Here is a 17,126-nt window from a genome sequence, read left to right as displayed (position 1 = left end):
TACGGAAGGGGAGTTGGTAGTCGGTTGTCTAATTGTATGTGTGTGTGTGTGTGTGTGTGTGTGTGTGTGTGTGTGTGGATGTGCCCGTGTCACGATCTTCCGAACCCTCCGCCAGACCCGGGAATCGGAATATAGTGTTTGGTCATGCGTGCAGCAAAAAAGAGTGCTGGGCATGTCCCGGCAGCAGGGTCGAGGGGAGATGGACTGCCAGCAAAGTCGTGCAGCGTAATGGCCCGACAGCCCTGCGGCAGAGGCTTGGTATGGCTCAGGTTGTGGCTCGTGGCTCCTCTAAATCTTGGTTTCCCCTGCAGCCCCGGCGGTGGGAGTTGGGCCCGGGTCGTCGGGAGAAAAAAAAAGAAAAGGGATGATCACGCTTGGGCAGAGAGGGAAAGAAGCCAACGGGACGTCGCAGCCAGAGCTTCCAGCTTACGCCGTTAGTCTCTTTCCCAGGCCGTTTCCAAGCAGGGGCCAGCGCGGAAAATTATCGTGAGGATCGGGATGGGATATGGGGGATCGTAAAATGCGATCCGTTATATACTGCAGGAAAAAAGCAAGAACGGGATTCCCCCCATGCCCTGCCTGCGGGATCGGCTCAGGCTCTAGACCGCCGTCGCCAATTGGCACATTCGTTAGCGCCCAAAGCGAGAGAGTGAAAAAAGGGGGGGCGTGGCTGTTGCATGTGGCTTGGTGCATCGGCAGTCTCTCCCTTCCCGCTGCCTGGCGCCCGGGCGGACGCTCTGACGTAGCCAGGGAAGCCTGAGAGGCTTGCGGGGAGCTGTCCGCTTCAAGAATAGATGGGATGGGGGCGGGCGAATGGCGCGGTTCCAAGGGCCGCGGGGAGGAGGAAGATGAGGGGGAGGCGCGCCGCGGCCACATGATGCAGAGCCCAGACACGCAAGTTGTCAGCGCTATCTAGGTGCTAGTCTCTACTTCTTTGGCCCTGGTTCCGCTGGCGGTGGCAGTTGGGGTGGGCGGAAGATGTCGTCTTCGCGACGGGAGTGTTCCGTCACCGACACGCCCGAGGTCCACTCGGGGATTTCGGGTGGGTAGTAAGGGACAAGGCAGGACCTAGGCAGAGCCGCCGTCCCAGCTGGACGGGTCAAGTCACGCTTTCCGAAAGAAGGGGCTACCTAGCTTGGGGGGTGAGGGACAAATCTCAAGCTCCGGGATCGGCCAGGAAATAGCAGAGAAAACAGGGCTTGGGACCAACGAAGGACGGCCGATCGACCAGTTCCCGATCGCTTGCGTCGCGAACACGCGTCCGATTGCAGGGTTTGTCCTTAGGTGAGCGCTTATTGAATAGAGTGCCTGGGGATTACTGATATGGGACCCTGCACATGTTCGTCTCTCGTTGGTCGTGTCTCAGCCCAATTTCTCGGAATCGGCAGCTAGGGGAGTAGAGAATTGAAGAGAGGAAAAAACCTGTCTGTGGGGATCGACATTTAACAGACGCATCACAAGCAGCTGTCGCGATGAGAAAAGATCAGAAGACGGCAGCTCTCCAAAGGCGCTAGACAAGGGCATCCAGGAGCGATAGGGCGCCCCATCGAGCCATTGATGTGAGCCGCTTCAGGTTCATTTGCGTGCTCCCTGCCCTTGAAAACCTGCCGTGCGTGTGGGGTTTGTTTCATAGCGTTTCTGAGGGGAATGCATCCAACCCTGAGCGCTAAAAGTGACAGCATCCGCAAGGCTGCCCGTCTGCCGATCACTCCACGGCCGGAGCAGAAGCTCCTGTCTTGACCCCGCCCTCTCCTTTTTTCTTCTTCTCCTGTTGAGCGAGGGGGCCTGTCTGCCGCAATTGGGTTTTCCGGCCCTTGATCGCGATCTCGATTGTCGACGGATCGACAAGACAGCTACCTACGGACCACATGGCATGGCACAACCGGCCGTATCTCCCGCCGCGCGCCCCTGCTGCCTGGCACTCGACACACAACAGCAGGATACGATAGCAAGCGCGGGGGCTACACCGACATGGCCTGGTGCTCATGTGCGTGCGCCTGCCCTCGGAGGCGCGGACGCCGGCGACACGGGGGTGGTCCCTTACTGCGCGCCTGCATGGATGGCTGTTGCCAAAAAAGAAAAGAAAATTGAGGGCCGCCGTCTCGGCGAGCCGTGGCCCCGCGCGGTAGTTGGCATAACCTCGTCGATCAGGAGGCTAGCCTCGAGCTGGCAGGGCTCCCGCCGCAGCTTGATGTCATGTTTTTTGGGGGGGGTTTCCTGAACTCCAGCCGCCCCGCCTGTCGTAACTATGACGAAAGGCATGAGAGAGGCAGAGCTGTGAGAAATGGAACTTGAAGGAGGGGCACGCGCCGTGCCGGGAAATAAAACAGCCAACCGATTTTTGCCAGCCAAACTAAAATTGGCCATCCCCACACTAAAGATGGGATTTTCGGGGACGTGACAGTGCTCAATCCATTTCTTTACTCTTTTTGTCTTCCTCGGTGTTTTTTTCTTGTTCTCCCTACTACCATTGGATTGCAATTGAAGGGCACAACAATTGCCGGAAGTAAGGAACTGGACAGAGATAAAAAGAAGAAGAATGTGCAGCAGCCTAGGAACCGTAATCCTGCACACGGCCGCCGTCACGCCTCAACCGCTTGTGGCGAAAATGTGGCACAGGACAAGAGGCGGAGAAACAAGGTGCGTGTCGGTGCTCGCAACCGACCGACGCCAAGCGCGGGATGATTGATGTGGCAAAAAAGTGGCCCACCTCCCAGATCGGGAGCCTGTGGCTGGTGACCTCGTCTGATTGGGTCTTCCCGCGATGCCCCCCCTTGTCCAGACCGGCCGGGCCAAGCTTTTTTCTTTATTTGCGTGCTGTTAGTGCAGGCTCCTTCGGCCATGTATTCTCTCTCTCTCCTGCCTGTCGCCCCGGAGAGTTTGCTCCGGGCCAACGTTCCACAAAGACCAAAGGGCAGCAACGCCCCCCTCACGGCGCGACGTTTGCAAATGCAGAAGAGTTCTCTTTTACCCAGGGCCCAGCAAAACGTCCACTTTGCCATTCCCCTCCCACTCCGGAAATTGCACGGCGTTTCAGAATTGTCAAGGGATGACGTAGACATGTGGCTTTTTGTGGCCGGGGCCTGCTGGACATGTTCGCACAAGTTCCGGCGCGGTGCTTTTCTGTTGTGGCGCTACCCAAGGGTCTCGCGTCAGAGGACCAAAGTCCCCAACAACTGGCTGCAGGAGCTTGGGGTGTGGAACAAAGTTGCCCAGACTTGGAGTGGCTGGGGAAAAGTTAGCACGCCCCAACATAACCAACTCGTAGCAATCTCGAAACTTTCCAGGCTACGGCTCGGCAGCTCTGGTGAGCAATTTCTCGTCCGTCGGCTCGCTATCAGCCAGCATCCTGCCGTGCCTCATGGGAAGCCCGGCAGGCTTGCTGCGACGGCAAGCTCGGGCTGTAGGTGCCTTACCGACTGCTGCTCACTGGGTGCACAGCAAGGGTCTATGGTACCACTGATGCCCCCTCAAAACCTGCTCTAGTCTCAAGGGTAGCCAGGCAAGGTCATTTTACCGCCTCATCGTGAGAGTGAGGTGACCGGTCTGTGCGATCAACGGCAGCTGCGTGATTCCTCCTCCTTCTCGCCCCCTCCATCGTTTCCCCTTGCCCATCACGAGGTTTGCTCTTGCATATTTCCCCATGTACGTACGTGACCTGCGTGCTGCAGAGTAGCAAGCGAGGGGCTGAAGCCCATCCTAGTCGGTAGCGGGTGCCGCCCACGGCCGGATAAAAAAAAACGGAACACTTTTCAATTTTTGCCCCTGTGCATACCACCACCAAATGAAAAGTGTTCCGTTTTTTCTTACCAGACCGTGCCGCCATCCAGTGCCTCCTCATCCGTTCGGCGCTTAGAACGCTATTGGCTGCCAACTTTCCTACTTTCGCTTTGGTTGCATCTGGCCACTGACTTGTTGGGCAGAAGCAGACACCACCTTGCAAACCCTCCAAGGTTAATCCAAAAGGTGGCCTAGGCAGGAAGCTCACACGTAATACTCATTGCGATGTCATACATGTGCAAGTACATACGTGCTTCATGAACTACTCATCAACCAATCAGTGGCGAATGGTCGAGGGGGTGCGGATGAAGGTGGCTGTGCATTCCCTCGGCAACCAACATTTGCCTGCCGTGCCAGTGTTTACCCGCTGCTGGCCGGAGGCTATCATGACGAGAGGCCTCGTGAGAGGGGCGCTGGAACTGCAAGGACAAAGCTCATACTTGGAACGTGTGTAAAGCTAAAGGTAGGCTGAACCTTGGTCTTGGTTGTGGCCAGCCAGCCAGCGGCTCGCTCTTCAAACCGGAATAGCCCAAAGCCAAATTGAGCGGAGAAGGGGTTCGTTCTCCACGGGTATTAACAGAACACGAGCCAAAAAATGGAACAGGGAAAAGCACGAAGCTTATTATCGCGAAGTGGCATGGCAAACACAGCACCCTCCGAAAGAAACCGAGCCACGGCGCTGTTAAATGCCATCCATCGGAGCTGCCCGTATTTTCGTGCATTTTTTTTTATCGGTAAAGCGGTACCGGCTCAGTGGGGCCCCCGGTGGGAGCTGCCAGTGGAGATCGCCCGCTGGCCCCGCCTGGCAGGCATGGCGAACAGGGTTGGTCGACCTGAGCTCGCCATCAGTCGCGGCCCTCCCGAGGCCCAGGATAATACCGGAAGAAGCTCCCGAGCCGGCTCAGTCGAAGGGGCAAGCAGGGCAGGAGGTTAATCGCCCGGTCCGGCGTGCCAAGGATACATTACCCCGTTGTGTGGGGGAGAACGAAACGAGACAAAAAAAATAGAGGAAAGAAAAAAACGGCCCTGCGAGACCGCGGCAATAATGCAACACGAAAGCAAAGCAGCACGCAACGCAATCCGAGGGAGGGGCCCAAGCGGTTGACCTCGCCCACGCCGCATCGGGCAACTCCAAAAGCCTGGCCAGTGGAATCTTTCACGCCTCCAATCTTATTTCTCATTCGCCCTCCAGTCGCCACTGTTGGTTGGTTCGTAGGCTCCTGCCTGCGTGCCTGCTTGCCTGCTTGCCTGCTTGCCTGCCACCGCGCGGTTTCGCCTCCAGAGCTCCTTCCCGACCGCTTCTACCCCGCCCGCAGCTGTGCAAGCTTCGGTTGCTCCTACTCCTGCTCTTGCTCTTGCTTTTGCTCTTGCCAAAAGCGCTAGCAGACAGACAGCTCCGGTTTCTTTTGCGGGCAAGTGGGCACCTTGTGTGGAGCCCCCGGCTCACCCTTGCCGCTTTGAGCCGAGCGGCCAGGCGCCCACTCCAGCTGGAGCCAGGCACTGGCAGCCGATTGAATGGGATTGAGTGACGGGAACGGGCTAGTACGGGCCTGGTACTTTGGTACTTGGGCAAGCTCCCCCGTCATAACAACCACGCACAGGCAAAAATGATCGAGATCGATCGACACGGGGTTTGTGCTGATGGCAGACAGCAGAGCTCTCTCTCGCACGCCTTTCTCGAACCGCCTCCCTCGGCCCTTTACCGTCTCTGCTGCAACTGCAACCGCTTTGTCCGCATTGGGCTAACCACCTAGATCAAATGCCTTGCCATGCTTGCCAATGCCTTGGATATCCATACAGGCAAGTCCCTCGAGGCGCTGCACCGGCCTGCGTCTCTCTTTCATCCATGTTTGTTTTATTTGTCTTGCTCTGCTTTCCTCGTGCGCGCGTCCACGCCACACACCCCTCCCGTCTGCTAGGTAGGTACCAGAGTCCCAGACCCCCCCCAGAGTCCCAGACCCCCAGAGTACCAGAGTGCCAGCCCAGGCCCGGTGCGGCAACGCGGGCCCCTGCCTGCCTTGCTTCCCTGCAGCCGGTGGTTTTGCTCCTGGCGTGCCACACAGTGCACTCTCTCACTCCAGCAGGGGCGTGCCGCCAAGGACCAGCACACCCACCCGCTCCCCGTCTTATATATCTATTCACGCCTGCCCTCACTCTTCCCTCGCCAACGCCTAGGCCACGGGCAACACCAACCGGTCATCCTCTCTCGGCCCAAACCACTTCGGGAAAAAAGTATTTTCACCTCCCCCACGCGTTGCCTCAACGCCGCACTTTTTCAACCGTCTTCTTCCCCACACATTTCGCTTCGGCTCCTCTCGACACTTGAACACCGTCACCTGTCGCCAGCGCTCCCCCTTGCGCCTTCGCGACAACCCGTCCTCCACGTCAACTCAACACGTACCACCGACGAAGACCTGGATCGCCAAAAAATTACCTCCAAGATCCCCGTTGAGATCTCGAGATACACCTGCGCCATTACGCCCTCGAAATAAGGTGCCTCTCGGCAGGGCTGTAACCTAAAGCTCCACGAGATTATTGTGTTGCTCACACACCGGATATAACACGTCAAGCTTGCCCCTGAACACTCTGGCATCTCTCGGTGCTCAGCAGAGCGAGCCATTACTTGGAGAACTGTGTCAAGTCACTCGGAATAGCTCCTTCGTGGAGCGTCTTGCGAGAGCGCCTCATCGTCAGGCCCTTCTACCACCTCGGAGTCACGCCCAGGCGCCAATCTAACAGACAGGGGGCATCCACGGGAGCCGCTGGTTCGAGACGCTGCGCTCGACGTTCTGCGCATCATCTCGGGGAAGCAAGCAGAGTTGTTCGCACAAACGATTTAATGCCTAAACGATATCTCGATGTTTCGAACACCATGCCCTTGGACCGGATCCAAAGAAAGGTACGGCGTCTCGACTCCTGGCATGTAAGGGTGGGTGGTGATGGCATGCAAAGTTTCGTTTTCCTCCCCGTCTATCATAGATGTCCCAATTTCATGTCTGGCGCATACATGCTGCCATCGATATTCCACGTTCTGTTCCGGGCTACATTTAATATCAGCCAGCATGCTGTTTGGATCCTGGGGAATTTCTCACCGCAGCTCCTATACCGATCACCTTCCACCTTTGCTTTTGCCCTCTCACTTGGCCGTCAGGAAGTGCTTTGGTCCTGTGTTTGCTAACCAAGACATTATGCCACCCCACAGACGGAGCGTTCTCACGAGGAGAACCAGGAGCGGGCCTACATTGCGGCTTCCCGACGAGCCGACCGGAGCATCGAGGCGCGTGTTCAGTCTGCACGGATGGCCTCGGATATCCACAGGCGGCGGACTGGCAAGGGATTCAAGATATCCGAGGAAATTGTAATGAAGGAGGAGATGTACGAAGAAGAGGAGGACGACCTACCACGCTATCGGGCCTTGGCGGCTCTTGGACACCGTCCTCCGAGCGGCGCCGAAACCACCGATCGCTTCGGCCAGTATGGCGTCGGTGACCTTGGCCTCGGCGGCAAGCTCGAACACATGCGTGAGATCGAACGGCAATTCGAAGAGAGCTTCCCAAACGCCGCCCACATGTCGCAGGGAACCTTTCTCGGACATATTGGTGCCCGACAGTCATTCCAGCATTTTCAACAGCAGCCGCAGCAGAACCCTCAGCAGCAACAGCAACAACACCAGCCGCAGCGCAAACGCCATCAGCAACACGAGCCCCCCAACCGCGGGTTCTCGCACTCGCCAATGCTTGACTACGCGTCCCGGTACGCTAGGGAGCGTTCCCAGTCCATCAGCCAAGCATCCGCCGCTTTCGATATGGCGACGCGGCGCCATACAATTGCTGTCGGCATGCCCTCCCACCACAGTTTTCAGCCCCAGCTGCAGGCCGGTGGTCTAGGTGATGATGCTGGGAGCAGCAGCCTCTCACCTCCTGCCTTGACCCCCGGTGCTGTCGGTAGTAGCGGCAGCAGCAGCAGCGGCGGTAACGCCATCGAGACACCCACAATGCAGTACCAGCCCAGCTTCGCGCCTACGAACTCCTTTACAAACCTTCCAGCGACGACATCCATGGACGCGTTCGGAAGTGCGGCAATAACATCTGGACCCGACGGCGTGCCCTTCCTGTTTTCACCCCACTCTACGACCAACTTCCACTCGCAAGGGTCAGAGCACGACATCGCGGAAGGTGCGCTGGGTAGCGACTGGGGCGCCGAGCGGGTCTTTTACCGGGAGCCCAGCATGTATCCCCGCGACATGGACCTGGAGACGAGAGACGCATGTGGCGGCTGCTTCGACCAGCGTCCGCCTTCAGCCGCTAGCAGCGGAGGTATGTCGCAGTCTAGAAAGGCTCCCCAGCATCATCAACAACCCCCCGTGGCTACGACCAGCGCGCCAGACGACTACTTTGGCCATATTCCCACGATTACCGCTGGGCCTCCCTTGACCCGGTTCGAGAACCTGATCGATCCTCGCAGCGGTTCGCGAAGCGCTGCTGTTACCCCTGGAACAGACGGCTTTGACACTTTCTTTGACATGGACAACTACGCTCGGGCTGTGGCTGCTGCCAGTGCGGCTGCGCCTCCTTGGAATAACCAGACCCAAAACTAGTTGGCTTAGGGATATGGGAAGGGTGCGGCGACGCGTGCATTCTCTTGGAATCTCTCCATCGGCATCATGGCCAGGTCTTGTGCCTGACCCCTTCCCATCTTTCCTCTTAATTTCGTACCCTAGCAGAAGTCACTTGGGAGCAGACAAGCACACGCAGCAACCACACCGAGAAAAAGAAAACAGCACAAAACATCTCCTTGATTCAAAAGCATATTGCGCTTGATACACACAATCCCCAGATAGTCCGCCGCGACAGAGGCATGATCTGTCGGACGACGACTTCTCGGCACTCTTTCCGAGTTTCTTTTGTCTCGACGCGTTGTTTTGAGTTTCTGTGGTATCCTGGGATTCGAGCACAGATCGGTGAGATTTGGGTCCTAACTTTGCATGGACTTGTGTTGTCTTGCGCTTCGGGGCCGCCTCTCGTCCCCACTGAGGATCGAGGTCCTGATCAGGTGTCCGTCAGCTTTTTGCCTTCGCAGCGGGAGCACTGGATCCGGCATCAGCCTTTTCCGCCCATCACCTCCCTTTATTCCCTTGATTCCCCCTTTTCTCTTTTTCTTCTTTTTTTTCGTTGCCTTTACTTTTTTTTTTTTTTTTCTTTTCTGTTTTGCGCGGCCGGTACACAAAAAAGTCCGCAAGGAAGCACGTGATACACACTGATGAATACAGGATGAGGGGAGCTGGGTAACACTCTGATGAAGCCATGATATACACAGCATTTTGGTTGGGAACATAGCACGGCGCATCACGTCTTGCTGGCGCAAGGGGGCTGCAGAGCACATACACGGATGGGACAGCACATGTATTGGAAGGGAAGCTTTTCTGGGAGGCTCGCGGTTTAATTTCTCAGCGACTTGGGACTTTTTTCTTGCTGTGTTTCCTTTTCTCATTTCCTTCTTGTCACGAAAACTAAGATACCACACGCGCGCTTAGAAATCAGTATTGATCCTAGCATCAAGAATAATATCACCAATGTCTGCTCCGAATGGGAATCCGGTGGGCGCGGCTGGGAATTTGGCATGTGGGCGACGTGACAAGGATAGAAGCATCTCAGATGCCAGGGGTAGCCCCTGCGCTCCCGCGATGCCACCCATGGGAAGGGTTTGAAAGGTTCAAGCCCAGTCCGATCGACTTTTATGCTTAATTCCATTTTTAGCCAAACATTTCCACGCTGGTAAAAGCGTTGTTTTCATGGGATCCAGCAAAAAACCATGCCTGGGCATTTGGCGGACCGGTTGAAAGTCCGGCGATCGGCGACCGACTGACTGGGCGGGCGGAAGCGAAAAAAAAAAGAAAGAAAAAAACTAGGGGTGCGCAACTTTCCGGCGGGCGGTGGCAAGCTTGATTTCGGGGCGGAGCGCCTCCTGTTTGTTTCTGTTTCCTCCGACGGCCTGGTTTCAGAGAGTTCGCTTGTCCTTTGTTGTCCTTGTTCTCGTGGTGCCCTCCAAGTTCGGATGGCAGAAGGGCTGGCATAGGGTAAGATCGGGACAAAGGGAAAAAAATAGAAGAAGGAAAAAACAAGATTGGTTAGGGAAGGAGTGGAAAAGCCAAGACCGCACCAAGCACAGCCGCTGCTGTCAAAGACAGACAGCAACCGACATGGGAAATAAAAAGCAAAGACGAAATCAGGCGGACGAACCGTGGTGGCTTCTCATCGACAAAGAAGAAGTTGGTCGAATATCACATTATGAGGAGGGAGTGATCCACCGTCACCCACGCGGCCGTAGAAAAGCAAAAAGACGGGAAGAGATGAAACAATTTGAGGAGGAAAGGGGGCGCTTCTAGAATGTTTGAGGAGAACAACCGGGCTGTTCCCTGGGCGGGAGGAAGAGGATGAGCAAAAGGAGGAAAGGAAAGAAGAGGACGCAATGTCAAGGTCAAAGAAACCGGCCGTAAATGGGTAGTAGCTCAGCGAGGAGGATATGACAGAGCCATTGTTCGGCGGGCGCATACCCCCGACAGATCCTGGACAGGGGCCGGCCGCGTGGGTATCTGTGTGTGCGTGCCTGTGGTTATAAGTCGGAGTGCGTCCTGCTGGTGTTGGTGAGGACGAGAGGGGAGGCTGAGTAGGGCAACCCACAACCTCTTCTTGCAGATATCAAGACCACAAGCTCGCTCTCCTTTGCAACCGGCTCCAACCCAACGACCTGCCCTGCCCACTCGACCACCTGAGCAAGCAAGCCAACCAGCCAGCCAGCCAGCCAGCCAGCCAGCCAGAGGGAACCCAAGCAGCAGTTCATCCAACAGGGAAACCCGAGCCGCACAACAAAGCTGGGCCGCCTCGCTTCACATCACAAGAAGCAACCAAGCCAAACCAAACCAAACCTACCAAAACACACCACACACGCCCCCCCACCAGCGCCATGGGCCGCAGCGGCTACGAGACGAGCAACATGGGCCCCCACGGCACCGTCCCGGACCCGGACCCGAGCTCGTGGTCGTACGCGGGCCTCCCGCCGCCCAACCGCAAGGAGCAGACGGCGCTGCGCAAGGCCTCGGCCGCCGCCGCCGCCGCCGCCGCCGCGTCGTCCCCCATCAGCACAGGTGGCTACGACGGCAACAGTCCCCAGCCGTCGTCGGGATCGCCGCGTGCTGCTGCTGGCAAGTGTAAGTTTTTTGTGGTGGACAGGACCTAGCGATCGGGGGAGCACCGCGTACGGCTTTGACAAGGGAAAACGAATGGGGTTTGCTGATGCAGTGAATGGATATCCATCCATCCATCCCGTTCCAGAACCGAATTCCTGGCGACATCTGCCGATCCCATCGCGGCTATGGGGCCTCGTCGACAAGCATCCCCCCGCCCATAACTGAGAGAAACACTCTCTACCTACCTAGGTACCTTGCACACCTCTGGTTAAGCAGGGCTTTCGGTAGGGGCGGCGCTGCCTCCTTTCCTTAACACGCAACTATCTCATGACTGTATACATCACCACTCTAGACTGGATACCCGGTGGTTTTGCTTTGGACTGCTTCTTTTGGGACGGGCTCGGGTTGGCTTACACGACTAGACTGGTTGGCGCGCTGGGTGAATTTGTTTTTGCATGTTTGCTGCTCTTGCTTTTTGCGTCACTACATGTCCCATCTTGGCATCGACAGACAAGTCAAACACATTCGGGAATGTCTACAATCATCCTTTTGCAGGTGACATGCACGCTAGGCTCGACGCGAAGTGAAGCAATACCAAGTATGGATGGGTATCTCGATTACTTTTGCTTTTCTGGATGCCTTCTTCACATCCGCTCTCTCCTATACCACCATATCGACATCCTCTTTCGTCTTCTTTTCCTTGCGCTTCTTCTCCTCCTTCTTTTCCGACTTCCTCTCCTTCTTTTCTTTCTTTTCCTTTTTATCTCTCTTTTCCTTCTTCTTTGTCACTTCATCAGCCGGAGCGGCCGTGTCCTGATTGTCCGGCCCCTCGTCCTCCTTCGCCTCGTCTCCTTCCCTGGGCGCCCACGGCGCCTTCTTGACCCTCACCTCGGGCGCCCTGGCCCGCCGCTTGTCCTCGGGCTCGACCTCCTTGGCCCACTGAATCCAGTCCGCCGGCCGGTGCGCCCACAGGTCGCCCTTCCAGGCGTGCCAGACCTTGCGGCCGGTCCAGCTCGCGCGCAGCTCGCTCTCGTGCGACGCGAGCTGCGCCACGAGCGACTGCCTCATGAAGAAGGGCAGCGCGAACCCGGGCGCCTTGGACGGCACCAGCGCCAGCGCGTTGAGCACCCGGTGCCCCTGCTCCGACAGCGCCAGCGCGAGCACGCGCTGCTGCGGCGGAGACGTGAGCGACGACGCCAGCACCTTGTGGAAGACCGGGTTGGACGCGGGCTTCCCGATGGCCGCCGCCAGGAACTTGGACCCCGCGCCGCCGCCCGCAGTCGAGGTCGCGAGCTGGTCCAGCTCCTCGGGCGAGAGGAAGAGGAGCGAGCCCTGTATCGCCTGTGCGGGTGCGCCGCCGATGCTGATAAGGGTTGTCGCCAGCTTGCAGCCGTTGCGGACGAGGTCGTCCTTTCTCTTGGGCGTCATCTTCTCCTCTGGCTCCACCAGTTGCGCAGCGTCGGTTTCGCCCTTCTTGTTCTTCTTGTCTTTCTTCTTACAATCCTTTTTCTCGCCGCCCCCCTCGCTCTGCAGGTAGCAGAGCCTCCGGACGAGCGAAATCCCGGCGGCGTTGCAGGCATCCGCAACTGCCTTGAGGAGGGCATTGATCGAATCGCCAAGTTCGCGGGCGTCACAACGCTCGAATAGTGTGGCGAGAATGCTAAATCGGCCACGAGAGAGCAGCAGCTCGACCTTCGACAGAGACTTTTGGACTGTATCGGCCAGGTCCTCCTTGCTCAGGCGGTTCAGCGCCCTCATGAGACAGTAAGTCGCTGTCTCATTGCGGAGCAGCGTCTCGACTCGTGGCCCAAACACGTGCGCGTACAGGCCCTTGAAGATCTTTCCCGGGCAGTGCGTCACGAGCGTCTCAAGCAGTCGTGAGCCAATGGGGTCGTATATGGTGCCGCTCACGAACCTGGACGCTTCCGATTTCTCGTCGCCCAATGATGCGGGGGCACCAGGGAGAAGACGCTCCAGCAAAGTCATTGACGAGCCCCCCTCTCCCGCTTGGGCCTCATCCGCCGCTTCAGAAGCCTTTTTCCGGTTCTTGTTCTTGGTGTTGAGTGCAATATCGAGTTCTAGGAGTAGCTGCATGATTGGGTTTCCTGTTGGATGTTTCACCATAACGGCGAGCATTGTTGAGTCGAGCGAGGAGAGTGTGTCGTTGATGATTTTCTGGACAGCGAGGCCGAAAGACGACGGCACCGGCATTGTCTGCGGGGAGTCCTCCGTCTGGGTCGTGAACTGGGCGCCCGGTACGGATATCCTCTCCTTATTCTTGCTCTGCAGAAGTGATTTCATCGAGACCTGGTCCAGTGACCTCCCAGCGAGGACGGTCAGCAGAACCCGCAGCGAATGTGAGCCAAAAGTGTCCGTCATCAGATACGTCAGGTGTTCCTCCAGCTCGTCCAAAACTAGGAGGAATATCTCTTCCATCGACAGCAGAGGCTTCTTCGGCTCGCCGTCTGCTTGCTCCGGCTCCTCCTCCGGCTCCTCCTCTTCGACCTCTCCGGCCAGCTCGCTGGAGACAATGGGGGCGGACTGAGAAAAGAGCTGCTCGCAGCAGTGGCTGCCGAAACGGTGGGTGACGAGGGTCGGGAAGTGGTCGGCGAAGGCGTCGAACAGGCGCTTCTTCTGGCGAGTCGTGGAGAGCAGGATCAGTCGTTCCATGAGGCGGGAGCAGGATTGGCTGCTTGCCAGCTTGAGCTCCTTGCCGGCCGCCTCTTTGAAGACGTTGGCGATGAAGACGGCGCGCTCGTCGGGGGAGGGGAAGTCGCTCAGTTCGAGCATCTCGTCGGCCCGGCGGAAGTACTCCTGCTCCTCATCCGACAGGGTGCCGAAGAATTCGCGCGTGTCCTGCTGGCCGGCCTTGCCGGCGTCCTCACCGTCGAGGGGGATGTCTTCATGAGGGATGTCGAGGTCGGCTTGTTCTTGGCGCTCCTGTTTCTTGGCCTCCTCCTTTTGCTGCTGCTCCGCAAGCTTCCTCCTCTTCCGGCCGCGGTGTTCTTTTTCAGCCTTGCGTTTCGCCATCTTGTATCGTGAGTTTGTCGTCAATTGGTCCCTCAGCGTGGTCGAAAGTAAGAATCTGGGGGCATCACCAACAAGAAAAAAAAAAGTTTCCCTAGAACACGAGCTTATCTTCTTATCGGACGAAGGAGTGGGGTTGATCACCCCGGCCGGCCCACAATTACCTTTGATAAGCTCATCCCTGTCCCTGCGGGCATCACCAACTGGAGCTTCATCAGAGAAACTGCCATATTTTCAAGAAAAAATACATGTCTGCTACTTACTGAATGCCCCTGCTCGACCTGATACGAGCCATCTTTATGCGACAGTCTCCTTGCCCACAGCTTCAAGAGCCCTCACCAGCCCCTCGACGGTCCCCTGTAGAGTCTGGCAGTTCACAACCACCCTGAAGAAGCTCCCTTGCTCTCCTGGCGCGTAATCGACCATGAAGCCGCGGCGGATCAGCTTCGCCACCATCTCCCGCGTCCGCCGCGAGTTCTCCGCCGGCCCCTTGGCATCGCCACAGGGCGTGTAGTAAAAGCATACCTGAAGGCACGGCGGCGGGTTCGTCGAGACGAGCGTGAAGTCCGGGTGCGCCTCGACCAGGCCCGCGAGGTAGGCCGCCATGGCGAACGCCCCGTCGATCTGGCGCTCGAGCCCGGACGCGCCGTAGTAGATCCACGACAGCGCCAGCTTCAGGCTGTCGCCGCGGCGGCCGCACTGCAGCGTCAGGTCGGCGAGGTCCCACACCTCGGCGTTCCCCTGCTCGCCCGACGCCGCGTTGCCTCCGCCGCCGTGAAAGAGGTAGCCGGCCGGCAGCGTGTTGGCCCGGTGGAAGACGTCCATGTCTGGCCCGAGCAGGAACGAGCACGTGACGGGCACGTTAAGCATCTTGTGCGGGTTGACGGTGATGGAGTCGGCGAGGTGCGCGCCCGCCAGGCGGTGGTGGTGGCGCGCCGAAAAGACGGCGGAGCCGCCCCAGCTAGCGTCCACGTGCATGTAGAGCCCAAACTCCCTGCAAACGGCCGCGATCTCCTCGAACGGGTCGAACGAGCCGAGCACCGTGGTGCCGGCGGTCGCGTTGACATAGAGCGGCGTCATGCCCTCTCCCCTGGCGGCAAGGACGGCGTCGCGCAGCGCCGAGGGCACCATGCGACCCTTGGCGTCCACAGGCACGGTTCGGACGCCTGAAGAGCCGATCCCGCACGCAGAGGCGGCTTTCTCGACGGAGTAGTGGCCATGCTCGCTCGTGAAGAGAGCGAAGCGGTGGTCGCCGTTGCCATCTGCCTTTGTCGACGGGAACAGAGTGTTGCGGGCAATGACCACCGAGGTGAGGTTGGACGCGCTCCCTCCCCCTATTGTCACGCCGCCGGCCCGAGGTCCGTCAAAGCCAAAGAGGCCCGCCAGGCCCCGGGCCGTCGTCTTTTCGATCACTGTGAGCGCAGGGGAGACTTGGTAAACGTGCACCTGCCCACCACATTAGTCCTCCACGGCCAACGAAGAAATGAAGATTGTAGGGTACGCTGCGTGCGATCCTACATTCGTGTTGAGCACGGATAAAAGTAGCTCAGATACTACCCCTACCTGATCGGGAGTGATATCAGTATCCGAGGTATAAAAATCGAATGGGAAAAGATATTGAAGGGGTTGCTCACGGCGTTGGTGCTGGAATATAGCTTATCCAAAAATCCTTGGTCCCAGGTATTAACGGAGAAGCGCAGGATCTGTTGAATAACCTGCAGCAAGCCCTCTCTACCGCGGCCCTCGCGTTCAGGAAGCGCGAACGCAAGCTTAGACACGAGATCTAGTGGCTCGCACGGCTCGACCAGCGAGTTCCAGCGCGAGTTGGCAACTGAGGCACCTCCATCGATCTTCGAAGGAGCGCCTTCGTCGGCGTCTCGTACAAAGGGCACGATTAGCGACTTGACTGCATCGATGAGCTTTTCTCCTTTCCCCGGCCAGGGGAGGATGCCTTGTTAGTCCATGTCCTTGGCATCAGGTCCGAAGCGGTGAACTGTCTTACAGCCTCCAGTTCGTCTGCCCTGTTAAGAGGCGAGCGCTTGAGCACTGTCATCTTTTTTGTCGATCAAACGAAAATGACGGCGCCGGACGCAAGTGAAAGTGAAGAAGGTGTTCTTTCGTGGTAGTCTGAAGGCAGGTATCGGATCATATCTCTTGGCAGGAACTGACTTTGGAGACAAGAAAAGGCATTAAAAATCAAACGCTGCCGATGCCGGTGGGGATGCCGAATCGGGCCACTCTTATCCATGCCGGCTGAATGTTTCGGCCGAAACGGGACTCTCCCAAGCATTTGGATTGACTCGGTTTTGCCACCACTTTGTCGTCATTTCACTGTGTCGGCAAGCTGGGATGAGACTGTCCGCCTCGAGTTCAAACGATGGCTATCATGTTCTCCATGATCCCGCCCGCCCTCTCGAGAAGGAACTTTCCAAACGCAAATCGTACTGGCTGGCATCAATCCAGCAGGAGTCGGGACGCAAGAGCGAGTCTGACTCGTGAGAACCCACATGCCGCCCCAAGTGTCGGTCGGGCACACTCTCAGCCTCCCAAGCGGTTCAATGCCGGATCAGCGTTCAAGATGCAGCCCTAACGGTGGAATGGACTGTGATTTCTTGGATTGGGATTCATCCATCCAGGAGGGATGCCAGAAGCCCGACCCTCCAGAAAAAAAGGTCGTGGGACACTCAGCTCGCCGGCTTTCCTGGGAGCTGGAACACACGGGCGGAATGAAATGCAGTCTAGCCATGCTCGGGAGGCTAGCGAAAGCCACGCATCGACGAGATGCATCAAAATCGCCGCACGCCACCTCGGCTGCGTCGAGGCTTGCCACCTCCAAGACAAAAAAAATGATACACCAAAATTGAGCATTTCATTCACCAATGGCTTCCCAGCGGAATATCCTATCAAAAATTTACAAAAACTCAAAGTACCAAATTTATAACCAACAGTTTTAAATGACATTTTTCTTTAAATTTTTATAATTTTCCTGGAGTTTATACATTTGATTGTTTATTGCTTGTCAGAGGCTGTTGAGTCCATTTGGGGGAAAGTTCTCCACTTTTCCGTTCTTTTGGTGTATCATTTTTTTTGTCTTGGAGGTGCTTGCCCATCTCCCAATAAGCGATAAGACAAT

At 57.3% G+C, this 17,126-nt stretch overlaps 5 protein-coding genes across 5 annotated transcripts; 2 read left to right on the top strand and 3 right to left on the bottom strand.

The window, feature by feature from the left end:
• Positions 1 to 5,159: 5,159 nt before the first annotated feature.
• Positions 5,160 to 5,366, bottom strand: GGTG_10679 (hypothetical protein; the record flags this gene model as incomplete). The annotated part of the gene is made up of 1 exon (XM_009228554.1): positions 5,160 to 5,366. One exon carries the CDS (start codon positions 5,364 to 5,366, stop codon positions 5,160 to 5,162), a length of 207 nt encoding a protein of 68 aa, XP_009226818.1.
• GGTG_10678 (hypothetical protein) lies at positions 5,300 to 9,366 on the top strand. Its single transcript, XM_009228553.1, has 2 exons — positions 5,300 to 6,679; positions 6,983 to 9,366. The coding sequence occupies exons 1-2, from the start codon at positions 6,620 to 6,622 to the stop codon at positions 8,375 to 8,377; spliced, it is 1,455 nt and encodes a 484-aa protein (XP_009226817.1). The 5' UTR covers positions 5,300 to 6,619; the 3' UTR covers positions 8,378 to 9,366.
• Positions 9,367 to 10,743: 1,377 nt separating this feature from the next.
• Positions 10,744 to 11,016, top strand: GGTG_10677 (hypothetical protein; the record flags this gene model as incomplete). The annotated part of the gene is made up of 1 exon (XM_009228552.1): positions 10,744 to 11,016. The coding sequence occupies one exon, from the start codon at positions 10,744 to 10,746 to the stop codon at positions 11,014 to 11,016; it is 273 nt and encodes a 90-aa protein (XP_009226816.1).
• A 385-nt stretch (positions 11,017 to 11,401) lies between these two features.
• Positions 11,402 to 14,058, bottom strand: GGTG_10676 (hypothetical protein). The gene has a single exon (XM_009228551.1). It carries the CDS (start codon positions 13,994 to 13,996, stop codon positions 11,627 to 11,629), a length of 2,370 nt encoding a protein of 789 aa, XP_009226815.1. The 5' UTR covers positions 13,997 to 14,058; the 3' UTR covers positions 11,402 to 11,626.
• A 232-nt stretch (positions 14,059 to 14,290) lies between these two features.
• Positions 14,291 to 16,046, bottom strand: GGTG_10675 (cysteine sulfinic acid decarboxylase; the record flags this gene model as incomplete). The annotated part of the gene is made up of 4 exons (XM_009228550.1): positions 14,291 to 15,439; positions 15,512 to 15,556; positions 15,628 to 15,912; positions 15,996 to 16,046. The coding sequence occupies 4 exons, from the start codon at positions 16,044 to 16,046 to the stop codon at positions 14,291 to 14,293; spliced, it is 1,530 nt and encodes a 509-aa protein (XP_009226814.1).
• Between the last annotated feature and the right edge of the window lie 1,080 nt (positions 16,047 to 17,126).

Source organism: Gaeumannomyces tritici (genome assembly GCF_000145635.1).
Source record: "Gaeumannomyces tritici R3-111a-1 unplaced genomic scaffold supercont2.6, whole genome shotgun sequence".
Classification (NCBI taxonomy): domain Eukaryota; kingdom Fungi; phylum Ascomycota; class Sordariomycetes; order Magnaporthales; family Magnaporthaceae; genus Gaeumannomyces; species Gaeumannomyces tritici.
The sequence above is the reverse complement of the archived record's forward strand: the minus strand, read 5'-3'. Positions and strand labels throughout refer to the sequence as shown.

What these genes read in the sequence shown, in the direction of transcription:
- GGTG_10678 (XM_009228553.1), top strand. Translation starts at nt 6,620, where the DNA reads ATGCCTAAACGATATCTCGATGTTTCGAACACCATGCCCTTGGACCGG. An exon ending in TGGACCGGATCCAAAGAAAG is followed by an intron (nt 6,680 to 6,982) that starts GTACGGCGTCTC and finishes GCCACCCCACAG; the next exon opens with ACGGAGCGTTCTCACGAGGA.
- GGTG_10676 (XM_009228551.1), bottom strand. Translation starts at nt 13,996, where the DNA reads ATGGCGAAACGCAAGGCTGAAAAAGAACACCGCGGCCGGAAGAGGAGG.